The sequence below is a fragment of the Haplochromis burtoni genome, unplaced genomic scaffold (assembly GCF_018398535.1).
Source record: "Haplochromis burtoni strain Fernald_Lab_line unplaced genomic scaffold, NCSU_Asbu1 Contig_53, whole genome shotgun sequence".
In the NCBI taxonomy this organism is placed as follows: domain Eukaryota; kingdom Metazoa; phylum Chordata; class Actinopteri; order Cichliformes; family Cichlidae; genus Haplochromis; species Haplochromis burtoni.
The window spans coordinates 33,619-45,768 of NW_024582414.1; the positions used below are offsets into that span (position 1 = coordinate 33,619).

Consider the following 12,150-nt stretch of genomic DNA (forward strand, 5'->3'; position numbering starts at 1 on the left):
AAGCAGAGGTGTTGACAGGCACACACGCGTGCGTGCAGTCACACACATCGAGAGTGCAAAAAAAAAAAAAAAGACAAACACATCGTTTTGACGTGCCCGTCACATCCACCGGTCTAATCACACTCATCAGATTATCTGTTTATTGTTTCAGACCGTTTCACTAAGTGGATCCTCGTGTCTATGTGCTGATAATGCAATGCTTTGTACTCAGGAAGGAGGTTAGATTTTGTGTATCCTGTGCGCACATACGCCCCAAAATCCTGCTCATTATACCGAACAAGATCCTGCACGCTTACGAGTGGCAAACAGCACCTAGACAGAGACTGGGCAGTATGACAGACTGAAAACGAAACGGACATTTTGACTTATTTGAGGTCATCTGGGACAGCCCCACTTAGATCACCTGTGCTAAGCTTCTATGCGTTTCTTCTTCTTACCCTTGGGCTGCCTCTGTTCATGAAACACCACCAGGTCCAGGGGGTTGTTAAGGTCCTCTGCGACCTTGGCCACATCGTGTCCCGTCAGTCGGTTGGCGCTGTATATCGCTTCATCTTCCAAGTCTGTCCAATACACGCGATCCTGGGTTAAAATAAAGGAAAGTCAGCTTGAGAAATACACAAATAAATAAAAAGCCCTAAACCAGCCTTGATGATTAACGATCAACATATTAAAAAAAAGAAGAAGAATAAATTAAAGATATCTCAGCTAATGCCACAGATACTGTTATAAAGCCACATGCATGTTGCAGATCCAGATCTGCTTGCTCTGTACCACTTGAGATCGGACACTTTCCTAATCGAATGGCAGTGATGACGATATATATTTCATATTTCAGTAACAGAACACTTACAAAAATGTTTTCTCTAAAGAGGGCGTCATTCTAGGGTTTTATAAAGCTGTTGTTGCTTATCATTTTCAGAGTCCAGTGATTCTGTAATTCAGAACCGTGAGACCTCAACTATGGAGCAACCATGCTGCAAATGAGCATAATCTGCATACAACTTTAGAATAAATGGCTTTTCATAAACACCATTTGTCTCTGCTTAGAAGCTGTGCACTGATATTCATTGTAGTCACCGTTAATGTGTTAAAAAAAAAAAAAAAGGGAAGAAAAAAAAAGCCAGTCTGCTGCAAAGAAATGTCCTCATCCCAACAATGGCTATTTGATTAAATTTACGATTACATTTGAGGATGTGTTGTGGTTTACTTGAATAGAGAGGTGTTTTATATCCAAGGTAACTGGTTAATTTTTCAAAAACGCAATAAAAAAAACAAAAAAAAAACAAAACCCCAAAACATGCCATTTAGCCCCCACTCTAACATCTTTACCCTCCAGCACTCCAGGTATTTAAGATTATAGCCAGTCTCTCTCTTCTCTGGTAAAAATAATCAGCCCCAAATAAATTTGAAAACACAGTCACATTACTCCAATTTGCCAGAGAAGAAAGCCCAGGTGGCACTCTTTGCTAATTTCTATTTTTAACCAGCCTAATTATAACAGCTACTTAACAAATGCAAGGACACAGTGGAGGCGTGGCATCTCTTGGAGACGGTTTAGTTAAAATAAGCCACCTACTCTGTGCTCGGTGGGTGAAAAGGGGAGCAGTGTTTACTTAAAAAAAAACCCCAAAAAACAGTAAAAACACCGTTTTAAGTCTGTAAGGAAGTTGCATGCTTGATAAGAAAAAAACAGCCCCGGTGTTTTATTGGAAAAACGTCTGTACCTTTGACTCTCTGTTTAAGCTTTGTGCCAAAGCAGAAGGTAGTGACTGCTTTGGCGGAGCGTACGGTGTCTTTGTAGTCCTAGCTCAGCTTCCTTCTCAATTTCCCTTCCGCTCTTTCACACCTGCTCATTATTCTCTTTAATGATACTACACGATATAACCGCACAAGTGCTCACGGCACTTGGTTTCCACAGCAACCCCAGACGGCTTTGTCTTTGCAAGCACACATCAATTAAGAAAAAACAGAAAAATAGAGCAAATGACTGCACGAGAAAACACAGACAGGCTGATATCATGGAAAGCTCGATAAAACAACGAAGAGACGATTTAGGAGGTGAGTGTGAGACGGAGAGACCAATCAGGAAGAGTGTCTGCAGGTTTTTTCGTCGTTACAGGGAGGATGTATTTTTATCATCTTTTTAAAGGCAAAGACCTGCAAGACTTGTATGGTGTGCGGGTATGTGTGTGTCCGTGTGTGGGGCTTAGTCACAGCAGCCATCCATGCTTTTTGTGCCGTATTATCAGTGGACTTGACCTCTCTCTCACCTTCCCCCCCCATCTTTCAGTGAGCTCTCTATCACTCAATCTCTCCCTCACTTAGGTTCTGATAACCTTTACTCATATGACAGTAGTTCTGAAACAATGAAAGACAAATATCAGCCACGCTGATAAAACACTACTCAAATCTATTATTCCATCTCTTCTTTTTGCTTCTCTCGCTCTCTGTCTTGATTTCCACCTCAGCAGTCAGTCTCTGACATTGTTTTCCCCTTTTTACTTTCTCCACTGTCAATCTTTCCGCGCGCCGCTTGTGACCTTGAAGCTTCAAACAGCAGCACAAAACCTGAGAAGGGCAGTGCTCTTCAATTGTAGGATCAAGGTACATCTTTTATGTTTTGAAGGATAGGCCAGAAGTTATACACAAAGCGCACGCAGACTTGCTCCCATGAACACATGGCGCCACGTCACATCAGATGGAGCTGCAACTCGGGGGGAGTGAGAGCACGTCTAAATTTATATGGAGCCATTTTTGAGTCGAGGGAAAGCAGCCCTTTATGATTTTGCAGCGATTCTATCCCAGAAGAATATGCGTCGGGGCTGTCTGACACATCTGTCTGATGAGCTTCAGGTGCCTACTGGATACCTGGATGTTATGCATGAAAACTACAAATGAAAGCTCAAACAAAGCCAACCCACTCGCCTGTTGAGGATTTGATTTGATTTTTTTTTTATGGGTTTGATCTGCATTCTTTGGCATAATTAGCCAAGTTCTGAAAAAATAATGTGGGGGCTTTTTCGGTAAATCATTTAATCTCCAATAAGCTGCAAAAGAGAATTTTCTCTCATGTGCACGTTACAACGCGTCTCTAGTTATGTGAGCTGACTAGTTTTCTTATTTGGGCTGTAGATGTGGACAGAGAGGGCCTGACGGACGTCTTTGTCAGGTTTTTAGAAAATAAAGCTTTGATCACATGTCATTTGACTGCCCCTGTTTTCACATAGAGCCTTTAAAATTTAAATCTTTACATATTACTCCAGTTTTTATTTCTTTCAACCACCACTTCTCTTCTCAATCCCATCCCACCTTCTCTTCTATCTCCTTCCTGTCAAGAGCTGAAAAAGAGACAACATTACTCTCTGCAAGCTTCTGCGATCTACATCTCCTCGGGGCTTGGCATGTAGGCAGGCGGTCGGCACTAACTGGTAGAGTTTACATGCGTGTGTCTGTTCAGGGTTTGATACAGAGGCCCCGCATCTTTCTCTGTAGTGTTGAGAAAACCCGTTCGCGCATCAGCATCAAAACGAAGTCTGCAGATGACACACTCGAGTGTAATGACTTGTAGCGTTCACTGTATCGCTCAGGAATATGAGGAGCTGGAATAAACTGTACGCCGCACATGAGTTGACAACTCATATCTCACATGCTCAGAAGAGCAGCTATATGGATGTGCATGTGAAAGAAATGGATGCTTAATAGCTGTGGGCTTGTGGTTTTTGTTATGCTTGTGCATAATCAAATGTGGCTAAATGTCAGAAACATTTTCTCTGCATGCGAGAAAACATGTGAGGATGACTGATTTGGGGTTACACAGTCCCCACAACAATTCCCGCTCACAATAAGTTTCTACAGTTTTCACAAAGTTTTACATGTGATCCCCCACGTCTTATTATTGTGGATTTGTCTTAACTGAAACTAACCGAACAGTGTATGAGCTAAATGTGAACATTTTACAGTTACTTTGTTTTTAACTAAAGAATAGGAAGAGTTAAACTAACGTTTGCTTAATTTATACTATTTAAGAATCAACTGCAACACAAGTGCACTCTTTGTTAGCGTGGCTCCAATATTTGATTCACCAGTCCACTTTCTTCCACTCAGGGACAGACACTATGGGCAGAGAACCATTCGTGCTCACATTCACACCTACAACCAATTAAAATCACCAACCTAAGCTTCACTCAACCCCATACATGACTGAACTGTGGGAGGAAGCTGGAGTATGTGGAGGGAATCGACACAGCCACAGGTAGATCGTGCAAATTCCACACAGAAAGGCCTCAGCCTAGATTTAAACCCAAGACCAACTAAAGCGAGGCGACAGACCTACCACAGCAACACCGTGCAACTCGTGCATGCTGTAATATTTTTTACTCTCTCTTCTGTTACGTTTAATAAAACTCAAACTTCCTGGGCATGGATGACACCAGTTTTAAATATTTTGCATGAGTGACTCTGTGGAAATGTGTTCTGCCATTCTCGACACAGATGATTCTTTGCAGGTGCTCTTTGCTGGAGGTGTTGTTTTTCTTGCTCCACAGTCCACCTTAAAATACTCCAACTGTTCTGCTGAATTTGAGGCAGGACACACAGGCCACAGCTTTCACTTTTTTCATTCTATAAAAACTTGTGTTTGAAATTGCTATGTTTCGGCTGGAGAAAATGTTGTCCCTGCAAAGCATCTTCACACTAGGAGTCTGTTCATTCAGTGTAAACTTGGGTATAGACTTGCCTTTGCTATCCATCTACAAATGGCTACAAATGGTAGATTCATTTTAAAGAGAGCGACGTAACATCAACCAAAAATACAGAAAAAACACATCACATAAAAGTTCTAAACTGATTAGTATGTAATTGAGTATTTGATCCCCAAGCAAAACATGACTTAGTTCCTGTCTTGTTGTTTCATGGAGTTGGTTTGCACACATCTCAGGAGGGATTTTGGCCAGAAACTCTCTAAAGTCTTTAGGCTTCTTGGGAACTTTTCTATAGGACTTTATTCTGTCTCTCTCCATTAAAATGAATTATATCAGTGCATATCAGTACACTGCATTCCATATTTTCTGCACTGTGCAGTAAGTGTGCTTGTCCTGGTCAGGTCTATGCTGCAGGCTTACCTTGTATCACATCTGTAGGACGGGCACTGTGCCTTCTGTTATTGGGAGTATGCCCCATCCTGTCCCTCCTTACTGATGCTGCAAGCGTGTTTCTGTTTCTGTTCAGTAGCCTAGAACAGTAGCTCTTTTATCCTATCCTATCTTTATGAAGTATCACAGCTGGTGCCTTACTTGTTAGAGCATTTCCTTAAAGCCAGAATGATCAAAAACGTTCAGTGTTTTAGTTCAAAATTTGAACGATGCAATTCTAAAAGTAACAAACTTCCCATTATCGGTCTGTAGGCACCGTGACATCCTCCTGTGCTGCTAAAGGTTTTTAATTTGGTCTATATCATAACCAGAGCAGAAGAAAGACCAGAAGAGCCGAGAGCTATTAATCTCCTGGGGTGAACTTTCACTGCTGCTCGAAACATCGGTTTTCTTTCTCTCTTTTGCACGCAAACACACAGACGCGCCCACACTCACGCGCTCTCAGCTGGGCATGATGGATGTCCCTTCTTCCCTTTGCTTTCCCATCATCACACACAGTGTGTGCAGCAAAGAGGGGAATGGAGCAAACACTACTTACTGATCACATTTTCACCTACCACTTTCCCCACCTTCATCCTTGCTCTCTCCTCCCTCCTCCAGTTGTTTTCCACCTTCCACACCATCATCTATGCTTGATGGGCCCTAACGTACCGATTCACTCCCACCTCAATAAATACACCCAAATTAGTTTTATTGATTGATGCACTCTATTGTGACTCTACACTCGTCAGCAAACAAACAACAATTCCTTCTCTGGATTTATCCTGCTTCTGTACTTCTATAACATCTCCATTTCTTTTCAGTCAGTCAGCCATGTCCCTGCACTGACTCATCTCTCCCCCTCTAGTTCTCGCACGTCTTTTACCGCTAGTACACTTTGAAAATGTGTGTCAGTCCTCCATTTATGACGATGAACAAGCATAGTAATAAATGGCATCAAAACAGTATACTTAAAAACCCACTGCTAAAATTTTGCTCACTGCAAGTCTAGAAATACGCAACCATGTTGGGAATCAACAGACAAGATATGATTGTCACTTACAAGGCAGCGATAACTGATCTGAGACCCCTTTGGTGTGTGTGTGTGTTTACATTTATTTTGGGAGTGAAATAAGAACTTCTGGATCTTGTTTACCTTCCAGGTAAAGCCTCCCACTAACTCTATTAGGAAATAAAGAAAAAGCATGCTGTGTATGTCCATATATACTTAAAAAGAGTTCTGCATTCTTCACATTTATTTAAGAAACTTTAAGCAAACTGATTTCAAATTAACCCCAACCCTAAACCAAAATTATATAAGACATACACTGAGAAATTTAATCTAACCAAGGACATTAACCAAGACAGAAACCCTACGCATGAACATATTTTACTGTCAGCTAAGAACAGGAAACTGAGGCTACAGCATACACAGGCTCACCAAAACTGGACAACACAAGATTAGAATAATGATCCCCGATCTGATGAGTCTTAGTTTCTGCTGCTACATTCGGATTGTAAAGTCAGAATTTGGCATAAATAAAATGAAAGCAAGAATCCATCCTGCCTTATATCAACAGTTCGGTCTGGTGGTGATGAAATAGTGCAGGGGAAAGTTCTTGGCATTCGTTGGTCCCTACCCTCTACTAACTTATGAGTATTGTTGGTGACCATATCCATCCCTTTACGACCACAGTGTACTCATCTTCTGATGGCTGCTTCCAGCAGCATAATTCTCCATACCATGCCACTCAAATAATCTCAAACTGGTTTCTTGAACATGACAGGGAGTTCACCATACAAAAATGGCTTCCACGGTCACCAGACCAAAAAAGGACCTTTGGGATGTGGTAGCACAAAAGATTCACATCCAACTGTTTGATGCCTTCATGCCAATATGGACCAAAATCGTAGGAATGTTTCCAGCTCCAACCCTTAGTGGCAAGGTGTACCTAATAAACTGTTCAGCATATATTTCAATAGGTATACAGCTAGAGCAGAAAATGTATCCCTGTATGATGATATAGTCTAATGATGAATTATTACATTAGCATAAACTAAAATTTGCCCAAAAGGTTGGAAACGAAACAAAACACTGCACACTTTCAAAAATGCATATTACAGAAACAGCTGTATGCGCCAGACCAGAGCTCTGGCATTTCCGCCTGGTCTGATTCTTTGCATTTGAATCTCAATTCTCAACTGCTATACCTCAAAGACAGTGAGGGCAAAGGGATGGCCCAGGTGGTGATGCGAGGAGAGCAGCACTTTGCGGTTGTCACCATTGAAATCCACGCTGGACAGCAGGTGCAGCTTGGAGTCCACCCAGTAAAGTCGTCTGTTGGACAAGTCTGAGAACATGCAGGGAAGGGGGAGAGCGAGAGAGAACAAAATCAAGAGGGGGTAGGGGAGAAGGTGAATGGAGAGAGAGAGGTCACTCAGAGTGAAACGGCCCAGGGTGAGGGGTATATGGATGTAATGGCCCAGTAGCTACACAATCAATCTTCTTTGACATGACGACCTCAGCCCCGTACTAAGAAAACACAGATGTGATTGTAATATTGCCGCTTGACTTCTTTGCTGGAGAAAATATATGTGCCCTTGAACAGATTCATTAGTCTTGCTGGACCTATTTTAAAGACAAACTTTGCTGTTTCGCAAATCTCAAATAACTCCACATTTCAGCCACTGCTATATTATTTATATTAGGCCCAAATCATTGTTGTGTCCTTGCTACGAGCGGCAAAGTGTTGAGGTGTTTACTTTGAAATCGAAACACCACATTGAATTTAAACAGCAAAGGAAATAATCCCTGTATTACTCTTTTTTTCACCAGACTCTAAGATTATGCTTTTAAGAAGAACATTTAAAAAACAGAAAGCAAGAATTTAATTAGTAATTGATAAAGAATTAAGCTTTTGTGTGCAATAAGCAATTCGAAATTGGTAAAACACTGGAAGTATATGAAAAAAAAGCATCCAATAAAAGCACCAAAGTAAACTGAAGGAGGAAGAGAATTAACACGATTCTCGGTCCCCATTCACCTCTCCTGACTCAATCACCTGCACTGTTCGGTGGTCTCTATGAAATCAATGACCAGGGGAACACAATTCACCCTTTCTCCCACAGCCGCCTGGCGCCAAGCCTCTCATTCGCCTTATTCCAAAAAATAATTTGTTTTCATACAGATGCGGCGACACCTCAATTCCACAGAGTGTGGCGACTGTGTGCTTCTATTTCTCCTCAGGCAAGGGCAGCTGAGAGGAATTGGCTGGTGCTTCGGAGGGAGTTGAAAGGGATGAGGGGAGGTATCGACAGCACAGAGCGTCTGGCTTATTAATTCGGAGCCTCATACTCACTGGCTTGATTGATGAGAGCCAGACACAAACTGAGGTATATAACAATAAGAGCTACTTGGGTTTCAGCACCCATAGACTATTTTCTTCTCTCAACTTGTGCTGTTTGTCTCTCTCTGGCTTTCCTCCATGTGTTGTTTTTTTTCTTTGTGTTGAATTCACTCGAGACACTTTTTTATCTCTCTCTCTAAAAGCAATGTCAGCATAATAACCTTTTTTTTTTTTTTTAAACAAAACTGCTGTCAGAGCTGATTGATTTTTCTATCTGGGCATCATCTTCTAGCTTTTCATCCTTCTTCCGTGGGCTTTGAATGTTCAAAGCTACATGTTTTTTTCCTTACCTAGAGTTATTCCATTGGGCCATTCAATGTGTTCAGACACCAAAATTTGTCTATCCACTCCATTCATCCCAGCCTTCTCAATTTTGGCCTGACCTCCCCAGTCTGACCAGTACATAAACCTGCGGGAAGATACACAAGTTAGATTCAATTGAAGCAGCAACCTCGGAGGCTGAGAAATCAAGCCAACGTGACCTGCCTGCATTCTCTCTGAGGGCCACCAGATGGTGATAGCTGTGGTTGTAAAAGAGACCTGAAGTCTTACAGAAGGCTACGAGAAATGGCTTTCTGATTTTACTCATTTGTTTTGGGTCATACTGAATAAAATATCAACTGAAATATTTTGTAACCATGTTACAAAATGATATAAAAACCGCACACTTGATGGCTAATAGCTGTCCATCAGAAGTTATTAGCCAATGATTGTGCGGTTTCACACTTGACTTCTTGTCAACTCGGGTTTTTTGCCAACCAAGCTGGTGATGGCAAAAGCTTCAGTACAATATGGCACTTCAGAAACCAATGTGTGGCTATCTGTGGCTGAGTGCCTAGCTTTAGAGCAGGGGTGAAAAAAGTTTCTAGCTTGGTATAAAAAGTAATTTTCCACCTTTGTGACATCTTTACATTTCATCCCTTTATAGGGGCTTAAAGTATTAATACTTAAAGTTGTGAATTATTAGTGCTGTGGAGCGTGACGGACACTTGGATGCAGGCGGTTGTAGCACCAAGGCTTCAACTTCCGCTACTTCAAGTCATCGAACTGGACCTTTTTGTTTCTGCGTTTGTGACCTTTTGAACTTTTAATACAATCATCTAACAAATAATATGGCTTCCTGTGTGCTCTACTTTTGGTGAGTGAAAGTTAGTATTTTATTTGTCTGTTACTTAATAACTAGCAGCTTATCTGTGTGTCTAGCTAGCATTAGCTGCTAACTTAACATACAGCTTATCACCCAAATACAGTCCAAAACCAATAAGAGATGCCATTGTGGCCAATTTCATCTTTATATACATGTTGTATCATTAAGGCACGGCCAGTTCAGTGTCAGAAATGAAAGGAGTAACTTTGCTAGGACCAGAGAAGAGAGGTTAATATGCAATGTCAATTGTTCTGAAAAACTCTTAACTGACAAAATCAACTGTACTCCGTCACACGATGTTCCACAGACATCTTCTCTCATTTTCTTTGCAAAATGACTGTATTATTAGTAAGACAGGCATTGAAAACATAAAAGGGAAAGCACTGTGCAAAACAGCAGGTACTGGAAACTTGGACCTTATCTGAATATGTGTGTCCATGATAAAACTGTGAAATTGTGGCTTCATTTGCATGTATTTCATGCTAGTCTAGCTTTGTAGAGCTGTGAAAAGACGTCTTTGGGGAGCTCAAGGCACCCGAGACAAATGGAAAGAGTTAGAAAGGGAAGACAAAGTGTTACATCCCATCTCAAGAAAACTGTTAAACTGCTTAATCTAACAGATGGGCTCAGTGCTACAAATAGCCTTTACTGACTTTAGGCCAACTTCTACACCCAATCTCTTTCTACTATAACAACACTGGCTTTTACAGACACACACACACACAATGACAGTAGGACCTCTTACTCGCCCTCCCTCCTTCCTGCCTTTTTGCTCAACTCCTTTGCAATCTTTTGCTCCTTTGTGCATCTTTTCAAAATCCTTTTACCCTAAAACTAACCCAACTCACCCTTGGTGCGGATCCACAGCGATGGCTCGTGGCTCGTTCAGCTCGGTGGTTATGAGCATTTTTCTTTTCCTGCCATCTCCCGTAGCGACAGATATGCTCTTATTGCCTGAGTCCGTCCAGTAGATGTTCTTGTGGACCCAGTCGACAGCAAGGCCCTCCGGGGAGTGGAGCGAATCGATGAGCGTCACCTGCTGTGATGAGTCACTGGCCTTGTTGATGTAAGCGCTGGTGGGCGGATGGAAAGGAAATGTATCAGTAAGTAATCTGGAAATTATAAAAGCCTAATCCATCACAGAGGTGCTGGCACGATGGATTTACTACCGTCTGGCTTCCTTTCCTTGGGAGGAATGACTTGATTGTGAGTGGCTTAGATATCTTGTTGGGAACATAGATTCTTCACTCTATTCAGGTGTGAGGGGCACCCAATCCTGACACCTTTATAACAACTTCAGCCTTCACACCAAACACAGCCTCCCAGGGAGAATGAGTCTGTCTTTTTCTATCAGCACCACATGCCTATATCTCCCCTTTAACCGAGTGTCCCTTTCTTGTCTTCAGTTTCTTTGATTTTCCTCCTCCGTCCACTTACTCTGTCAACTCTTCTATCCCCATTCCCCACTGACATTTCCTTTACTGGTGAAAAATGTTAAAACTTAATAGATTACTGCCCCGACAATATATGAATGCAAGAGCAAGATGGAAGAAAAAATGCTTGATAAAAGGTTGGGACAAGCAATGTCCCAAGTTGCACAGTGCCTTCACATTTTAGCAACGCCTACAGGAGTAAGAGGAGATGGGAGGTGCATCTTAACTAAAGAAGAAGGTTGACTGGTAGTCAGAGCTTGGAGATGCTCACTGTTACATTTTGCCAACCCAAATGTCTTCATCTTTACAGTCAGGTGAGTGTGGGATGATATTGTGTGAGTGTGATAGATAATCTATGGGTTCTCAAGAGTGCCTCAGGGTTTGCAACATGGATCCAACGCCACACTGTTTCACCCTCGAGGTTAAATTAAAACGGCTCAAGCATTGTGGACATGAAGGAAACCCATCGTGTTATTGATGCAGCATGCCGCTACTGAACTCTACTGAAAACGCCAGAACAAAAATTACATTTGACACAAATTCAATTTGAAACAATTTTCTTTTGCATTACATTCTGTTCTTTGATACTGAGTAATCGCGAGTTCCACTAAAACATATTTTCTGTTTAATCTCTTGTTCAATTTCTCCAATATTTAATTTTTTACGAACACAGCACATATAAAAATTCAACACGTCAGGTTTTCATGATGTATAAAAATGAAGAAAATGAGATCAAGGTAAACGATTTAAGAAAATCATTTCCACCTTTAAAGTGTGCATGCGCCAACCAGCGTGCAGCCTGTTACAGTTGCTCCTGCTTTTCTCTTAGTTTAGCTCTTTTTTCTTAAGTATTCTTTTTTTTCTGACTTGTATTTTCCTCCGTTTTCTATCTCTTACTCAACATGTGGATTGAGAGAGTTTTTGTTCTTCTGGTGGCCGTGGAACTGTTACTTTTATCAAGGAACGGGACCGCGGCACATCTCCTACACGCACGGACTGTTTACTCCAGAGATCAGCTGATCGCCCTGATGCCG

The 12,150-nt window shown here is 41.6% G+C and overlaps 1 protein-coding gene across 8 annotated transcripts in view; it reads right to left on the minus strand.

The window, feature by feature from the left end:
- The window catches only part of lrp8 (low density lipoprotein receptor-related protein 8, apolipoprotein e receptor), a 179,394-nt gene that overhangs the window by 18,758 nt on the left and 148,486 nt on the right, over positions 1 to 12,150 (minus strand). For all 8 annotated transcript variants that reach the window (XM_005949318.3, XM_005949319.3, XM_042220664.1 and 5 more), the window contains 4 exons: positions 10,532 to 10,756; positions 8,827 to 8,945; positions 7,341 to 7,480; positions 438 to 579 (listed from right to left, as the gene is read on the minus strand). In XM_005949318.3, the coding sequence (XP_005949380.1) occupies positions 438 to 579; positions 7,341 to 7,480; positions 8,827 to 8,945; positions 10,532 to 10,756 (626 nt within the window). The remainder of the gene's footprint in view (positions 1 to 437; positions 580 to 7,340; positions 7,481 to 8,826; positions 8,946 to 10,531; positions 10,757 to 12,150) is intronic.